Raw genomic sequence first — 8,426 nt, 5'->3', positions numbered from 1 at the left:
CGAAGCCTGATTCTTTGATTCCTGACAACTGTTCTGCCACAAGATTATGTGCTTTTCTGGGTTTGAAATCATCCAGAGAGGGGAATTAGATCTCCACAGCAGCTCCTGACGTACACCGCGTTCTGATCCCTTCCCTTCTCTCCTCATTTTTTCCACCGCTGTCTGTGCCTTATTCATCTCCCTTTCCTCTGTCCTGCACTTTGCTGAAGTTGCAGAGTGTGGTGTGAGCTAACTAACAGAGGCAGAACAGAACAGCTGACGAGCACAAAGCTCTCTGCCGCCCGTATCAGACACGCTGGGTGAACAAAGCCCCTCTGCTCCACAGACAGACAATGGTACAATAGCTGACCGGGCTGTTACAACATGTGCCATACTCGCATTACGGAAGCCCAGATCATGTCGATTGGACAATTCAAACAAGTTGGATGCATGACTAATGAAAACGCAGTGTTAATTGGAGCAATTAGAAGAACATTGTGCTTTGGAAGTGTTCAAATTGCCTCTGTGTCTGCTGTCATTCCCCACATACAGTACAGTAGGGCGGTTGGGAACGGGGTTACAAAACATTGGGAGTTGCCATTCCCACCCTCATACTCTCTGCTCCCTCTCACTGAGGTGTCAAACAGGGAGTCATAAACATAGCCTTACTGCAGCAGACATACCACATATTATTCAGACACTCAGGGTATAGGAATGGATTAGACCAAAGCAAGTTCAGACAACACCACTTTTATGCAGCTAACCATATTAGCCTATTCTAGCCATGTTTATACATGGTTCTAACATGCAGCCTTTGTCCCGATCTTGTCCACACTCTGATTGTGCCAACATTTTTAGTGTAGATGATTAAAAGACGCATTGTGATCTGACTGTGATCAGATCTTATAAGTGTAAATATACTAAATCAGGTCAAGATCAGGAGGACGAAGGATACATGCTAATGGAAGACAGAAGTAGGGCTATCGATTCATGCACACTCTGTCTACGATGGTATGATACATCTACTGATGCATCATCTGTCGCTGACATCCTGTTGGCTAAACCACAGTAGAAGCCAATCAGCAGAGGGATGTACTGACTCTGTGGTACAGAACATGGAACAGGTTGGCTAACTGTCCCACTTAGTCACCCACCACATCACACTCACCAGATGGCACCCCGCAGATGGCATGAGAAGCCGTTGGAGGGGTAACGGACCGACACATACTGGACAGAGAGAGAGAGAGAGACGAATGGATCCATAGAGTCAGAGTTCACATCACCAGAGGAGTACAGGCAATCCTAAACCTAACTGGAGCCTTTGGTTCAGTAGAGAATGATCTGGTTCTGATGTGGCTAGTCAACTTCTTTACATGTCATTTGGGGTAGTCTCTCTCTCTTCCCTCACTCCCTCAGTGTGTGAGGAAGTCTCACCCAGGACTCTGTTGTCCGTCTGCCTTACTTCCTTCCTGCCTCTGGCCAAGCTTCTTTCAGAGGGCCAGTCAGCAATGCTGTACATTCTACTGAGAGGCATATGCATTCTCCTCAGCTCTTCTGGTATGTCAAACACTCACAAGACTTGTAAAGGCGTATGGTGCAGTCTGTGTTGTGAGTCTGATTGTCCAGTCACTTATAGAAAGGAGACAATGACTCAGACTTAGACCATAAAATTAAGTATTATGACCCAAAATGGTGAAATAAGGGAATGTTATGTAGTGGTGAGGGATGATGCCGTTTGGTGAGAGTATCCCTTCGGAATGTGAATGTTTTCATAGAGTTAGTACAATATACACAGAGTGTACAAATCATTAAGAACAGCTTCCTAATACTGAGTTGCACAACCCTATAAGGGATCATAGCTGTAACCGGGTCAGTTTATGTCATGTTTTGTCCACTCAGTCTAAGTTTATATCCAAGAAAAAGCTCCAGTTGAAACTGAATAAAGGGAAATCATTTTCCTTTTATAGACCACCTCATGGCTTTTAACTTAATGCATAACTGTGGGATGGATAAAAAACGGTGAAACAAAAATGTTGGATATTATGTTATGTTTTGAGATTACTGGCTATGAAGATTTTACTGTTCGACTGCACTCTGTATTTTTCTACAACTCCACCGGAAATGAGCAGTCTGGGCTATGTGTAACATGGAGGAAAAAGTTGTCTTGGCATTTATTGAAAGTACCAGACTGCTTTTACAGAATGTCTTTAACCCACCAGAGATAAGACTTAACACTGTGAGACATTCAGAAAGGGAGTTCACACAGTTATCTCTCCCAGGGGAAATGCATTATTGGAATGCTAAGTGGGGTTTAGTTGAAAGAGGAGCACAGTTTGTGTTGGCATGAAGCGAGCCTCTGTGAGCGACAAGAACTGCCCTCTCGTATTTCAGCTTCCCAAAAAGCAGACAGAAAAATGTTAAATATGCAGCAGTGTGACCTCAACCATTAGATGAGCCACTATTTTAAGACAAAGGTGTCTAATTCCTTTCACCTAGGTACTTTTCTCCTTTATCTCCAATAAATAATTTCAGCACATGTACAATACTGTCTAATATATGTAGTTTACAAACAGTAGATTATTATATAGACATTGTATAATGTAGTTCAATTGCTAATGGATGACCTCATTGTTGAGGAATGTGTTTTACTTCTTAAATTGCTAGTAATATTGTATGTACTAATTGTGTTGTACTGTATGTTTCAATGTTGCACATTTTATCAATTGTGTTCATGCAGGGGCTCCCTTGGAAAAGAGGCCTTGGTCTCAATAGGACTCCCTGCTAAAGGTTTAAAAAAAAGAGGTTTTCTAGGGCCTGGAGCTTTTCCTGGTCAGGTCACATGATCAGAAAAAAAAACCTGTCCTCTGACTGTGTGCCATGTCGTTATTGAACACATATCTGGACATTGACAATGTTGCCTAAACACCAGTGCAACCTTAGGAAACAGGATATAGCTTCCTGCATGCCTACCCTGAGCACACTCCTTCAGCAGTAACCAACCCAGTGCAGCAGCACAGCTAAGCTATGGAACCATTATCACGGCATGAAATTAGGTTTCAAACAGCAAGAGCCTATAAGTTTAGGGCTTGTCCGGGGCGAGTAGAGATGGAGTAATGGGCCCTCAGAGGGAGGCAAGAGCTGCACAGAGAAGTGGAATGGTAATGAGAACACAGATTGAATAGCTAGGAATGTCAACCAGAGTTATTGGAGCTCTGCATTCTTTGCTACACCGCAACAGATGCAGCAGTATATTTCCTTAAACAGAGATCCATAAAAATAAGGACTAAGTAAAAGGTAAATAACTCCAGGAGATATGGCAGCATCCAAAGTATGTTGCAAGAGAGCTGAAAATAAGCACAGACCGTATTCACATCATCACAGCTTGTTATGTGAATATAGTGGGTTCCTAGGTTCTGTTTGGTATGATTGTAAAATATTTTAAACCGAACTGAACCTAATCAACCCCAAGAGAACCTACACTGTAAGCACCCCCCGCATTTACATAATTAATCTGGTTTGGTGAATGGTAAAGGTGCTATTGGCTCTATACTGGCTGTTCAGTCAAGGTCACTGTCTTGTTTGAACCCAGCTAGGATATCTGAGTGAGTCTTCTCCCATTCATCCATATGGCTGTATTACCATCACTATATAAGGGTGGCAGGTAGCCGAGTGGTTAGAGTGTTGGGCCAGTACAATGAAAAAATAAGATTATTTACAAAAATAAGAATATGTTCTTAACTGAATAAAATGTCATTTAGTTCTTGCCTAGTTAAATAAATAAAAATATATTCAAAAATCACTGTGAATCAGTCTGGCACCCTCACTCATCCTAGGGTTATTTTCAACCAGCTCTTATGGGAAGTGTGGAAACAATTATGCACTTACATCATGACCCTCACACATAGTGGGTTGGTATGCCTGTTCTGTTATTGATTGATTAATAATGTTCACATCTGAAGCGCTCTGGTGCTGGGTGACTCATCCAACGCTTTACCGCCACTGACCTCGTTCATCTTTATATCACCCACATGGGTAAATCCAATGAGGAGATGGCACGTGGGTACCTGCTTCTATAAGCCAAAATACATTTAGGAATCTATATTATTCAATTATTGCACCCACACTGCTCGCAAGCGTCTGCGTTGCCAAGGGCTAAAATAGAAGTCAGTTCTATTTGTGATGCAGATCGCGCTGCAAGTCCTGCCTCTCCCATCTCCTCATTGGTTTATAGAAGCAGGTACCCACGTGCCATCTCCTCATTGGATATACCCACGTGGGTGACTGAAAGACGAACAAGGTCGGTGGCGGTAACGCACCTAATTTAAGAAAAAGCCTGGAAGGAGGAGAGATGGCTAGAAACAATTTGGTTGACCATTTTACATGTGGATTAATTGTCGGAGTAGAGGACCTTGTGCATTTCAGGTAAAATAACAACTCAATGTTTATATCCCAGGACAAATTAGCTAGCAACAACAAGCTAGCTAGCTTGCTGATCTGGCCCCAAATTAATGTAATTGGTTCAAAGTTTGTTTTGATATTTTAACCTGCGTGTCATGACTGTGTTTGGTGTGGGGGGACAAAATAAACGTATGCACGGGCGCAGCCAGTTTGAGTTCCGTGTTAGCCCAATATAGATTTGTACATTTATTTTTCAACGCTTGTGACACTAGCGGTGTAGTCAGACTGTTATAGCTCCTCTCACTAACCTCCACCTATACAGCCTATAGGTTAAAAATAATATGCACTATATAGTCTATGATTAGGCTGAGACATTTTTTTCTTGTTTATTTCCACCTTGTAGCCTAGATGCTGTAAAAAAAGAACATTTAGTTTAAAAATATCAAAGAAAGGTGTTTCGTCACAGCAAGTACAACGCAAACATTTTTAATAACGGAATCGGCTCAATCCATTGAATTTCGTATGTATTCGTGAGTCTTCGTATGGGTTCGGAGAAGCCCATGAGAGGGAGTTGAGTCAGAGCCGCACTGTTCCCTAGGTTGCATGTGACTCATCGAGTTTGCAGTGAAGTAGGCTACAATTCATTCCTACGGAATGTTCACCTGAGAGAGCGAAAGCACTGCAAAATAACAGGTGAGTCTTTTTAGAAACGCATGTCACTGTTATAATGGTTCGCTAAGTGATTCATGTTATTTCCAATAAGTTACTTTAACATTTTGGGGGAGAAAATATAACTTCAAAAATGATCGACTTGTTGTGATTATCTACTGTAGCACCAACTTTGCTATGAGTTATATATAGTTCAAACCCTGTTTGTATATGGGAAGGCTAGTTTGTAAAAACAATTTGATACACTTTACACACGGATAGTCATTTCGAAATAAGGTCGTTTCATTGAAGTTTGTACCAAATTTACACTAACTGTGATTCTCCATTACCTGTAGACCGAGTTGTTTTGAGTAATGTGGTGCCATTAGAAGCGAAGGACGATTGCACGGTAACCTGATTTAGAAACGGAAATTACAAATTCACTGCTGAAGGAACGTAAAGTTTACAAACTTAGTAAAGCCACTGGTGAAAAATCCACATATTCAAAAAGGAACATGGCAACGGGTGGATTTAAACCAAATGCACAGACAGACTTTCTGGAGGAATGGAAGGCTAAACGGGAGAAAATGAGAGCAAAAATGCTTGGGGACATCGCTGCGGCCACCGGCGCGTGCACTGGTGGTATTGTCCCTGCGTCCCTGGGGAGCCACAGCAACAAAAGTGAGATGCGCAATGCTACCTCGAGCACCGAACTTAACAACAACGGCAACCCGGACCGCGGGACATCATACCCCATGGCTCGCTCATCATCCTCCTCAGCCTTGAAGAGACCTGACGATGAACCACACCCGACGCCAGCCGTCAGAGGAGCGGATACACCGGGGAGTAACCTGAAGAAGACACCGCAGCCGGAGAAAGTGCCCTACACCCCACAAGAATCCAGCCCCACTGCATGCAATGACCATGGCAGTGACAAGGAGAGCCCCTCACCCAGTAAAGGCAAAGAGAAGAAAAACAGTGGTCCAAGCGCCAGGAAGGGGAAAGGACAGATAGAGAAGAGAAAGCTGAGGGAGAAGCGCAGATCAACAGGTGTTGTCAGCATGCCGTCCACCGAGGTGAGTCCGAGCTGTCTAACTTTCATTTCTTTACAAATCGCCTAGTTATTAAGCATGATGTATGGTGTAGGATGAGACTGTTTATATTCTGTGCTGGCAACCTGTAGGCCTATGCGAGAAATAAAAGTTGATGAAACCACTGTGGAAAAGACGGCATTAAAGGTGGACTTATCTCTCCATTAGGTTGTGTCATTATCGTTATGAAACAAACATTTGAATGTACCAAATGGGTTGGATGTTTGAGACAGAGTAGCTTTAATGACTCATGAGAAATAATCAAATGGGGTTATAAAACGTTCTTCTGACCTTCAAAAGGCCTACATTAACATGTCTGTTCCAGTCGAGTGTTTATGAAGACCTTCTGTCTAGCACAGACATGAAAAAAGTATCCATGAGAATGCTGAAAATGTGCAGAGTGAGCAGTGTCGTTGTTATTGCACTTAAATCGTGTCACAGCCTGGCAGCAGGGAAGCTGATGAAAGCTTGTCAACCACCAGTCCCCCACTCAATAATATGCCTGTCCTGTTATTCTAAGAACTTCCACCATCAGGGAAATTGTATGTATCCAGTGCCTTCAGAAAGTATTCACACCCTTTGACTTTTTCCACATTTTGTTGTGTTACAGCCTGTTTTTAAAACGGATTAAATTGAGATTTTGTGTCACTGGCCTACACACAATACCCCATAAGGTCAAAGTGGAATTATGTTTTTAGAAATGTTTACAAATTCATAAAAAATGAAAAGCTGAATTGTCTTGAGTCAAGTATTCAACCCCTTTGTTATGGCAAGCCTAAATGAGGCAAAAAAATGTGCTTAACAAGTCATATATTAAGTTGCATGGGCTCAATCTGTATGCAATAATAGTGGTTAACATGATTTTCGAATGACTACCTCATCTCTACCCCACACATGCAATTATCTGTAAGGTTCCTCAGTTGAGCTGTCAATTTCATACACAGATTCAAGCCAATGCCTTTGCAATGAAGGGCACTTATTGGTAGATAAATAAGAAATCAGCCATTGAATATTCCTTCGAGCATGGTGAAGTTATTAATTACAGTTTGTATCAGTACACCTAGTCACTACAAAGATACAGGCGTCCTTCCTAACTCAGTTGCTGAAGAGGAAGGAAACAACTCAGGGATTTCACCATGAAGCCATGATAGGAGAACTGAAGATGGATCAACAATGTTGTAGTTACTCCACAACACTAACTTAAATGACAGAGTGAAAAGAAGGGTGTCTGTGCAGAATACAAATTTGACAAAACATGAATCCTGTTTGCAGTGAGGCACCTAAGTACAACTGCAAAAAATGTGGCAAAGAAATTCATTTTAATTCCTCAATACAAAGCGTTCTGTTTAGTCCAAATCCAACTCAACATATCACTGAGTACCACTCTTCATATTGTGAAGCGTGATGGGGGCTGCATCATATTGTAATGACCTGAATAGATCATAAAGGTACAATTGTCCAGACAGAGGATTGAGTTTACGAATTGACGGTTTATTAACCCAACTTTGCACAGGCTACTGTTTGGCCGTAGCCCACACCAAATAAATGAAAGATACCCCACAAGCCAATCGTAACCTTCTCTTGTGAAGTCCAGACGTAAGAGAGAGAACAAAGGCTAAACCTGGTCTTAACTTCCAATGCTCCATCCCCCTGCCCAACCCCCCTCCACGCCACTCCACCAACCGCCAGGATGCCCGGCATCAGAACATTCCAGGCATTCCCGTGATTGGCAGATAGCAGGTTGATTGGCATGTTGGACCCCGCGAACACTGGGTACTGGCAAGTACAACACAACCACCTACTAGCCTAACACATAACACACAGCTGTCTGTGCGGGTCGCTACAATATTATAGGTATGCTTGTCGGCGGCAAGGACTCCAGTGTTTTATAGAAGGCAAATCCTAGAGGAAAACCTGGTTCCGTCTGCTTTCCAACAGACACTGGGAGACAACATTGAAAGTTCCTAAGTGGCCTACTTACAGTTTTGACTTAAATCGACTTGAATATCTATAACGAGACTTGAAAATGGCTGTCTAGAAATGATCAACAACCAACTTGACAGAGCTTGAAGAATAAAACAATAAATAATGTGCAAATATTGTACAGTCCTGGTCTGCAAATCTCTTAGACTTACCCGGAAAGACTCACAGCTGTAATTGATGGCAAAGGTGATTCTAACAGGTTGATTCAGAGGTGTGAATACTTACATAAATGAGATATTTCTGTATTTCATTGTCAATAAATTTGCACAAATGTTAAACATGTTTTCACTATGTCGTTATGGGTTATTGTGTGTAGATGGGTGAGAA

The 8,426-nt window shown here is 42.2% G+C and overlaps 1 protein-coding gene across 3 annotated transcripts in view; it reads left to right on the top strand.

The window, feature by feature from the left end:
• Positions 1-4,952: 4,952 nt before the first annotated feature.
• Positions 4,953-8,426, top strand: part of LOC135515811 (PRKC apoptosis WT1 regulator protein-like) — an 87,085-nt gene continuing 83,611 nt past the window's right edge. Inside the window, exons 1-2 of one of the 3 annotated variants that reach the window (XM_064939557.1) lie at positions 4,953-5,070; positions 5,382-6,101. In XM_064939557.1, coding sequence (XP_064795629.1) covers positions 5,541-6,101 — 561 coding nt within the window. In that variant the 5' untranslated portion in view covers positions 4,953-5,070; positions 5,382-5,540. The remainder of the gene's footprint in view (positions 5,071-5,381; positions 6,102-8,426) is intronic. The other 2 variants (XM_064939555.1, XM_064939556.1) reach the window with 2 other exon arrangements.

This window comes from Oncorhynchus masou, chromosome 27, assembly GCF_036934945.1.
Source record: "Oncorhynchus masou masou isolate Uvic2021 chromosome 27, UVic_Omas_1.1, whole genome shotgun sequence".
NCBI lineage: Eukaryota > Metazoa > Chordata > Actinopteri > Salmoniformes > Salmonidae > Oncorhynchus > Oncorhynchus masou.
Note: the sequence above shows the minus strand (reverse complement) of the source record. Positions and strands in the feature narration are given on the sequence as shown.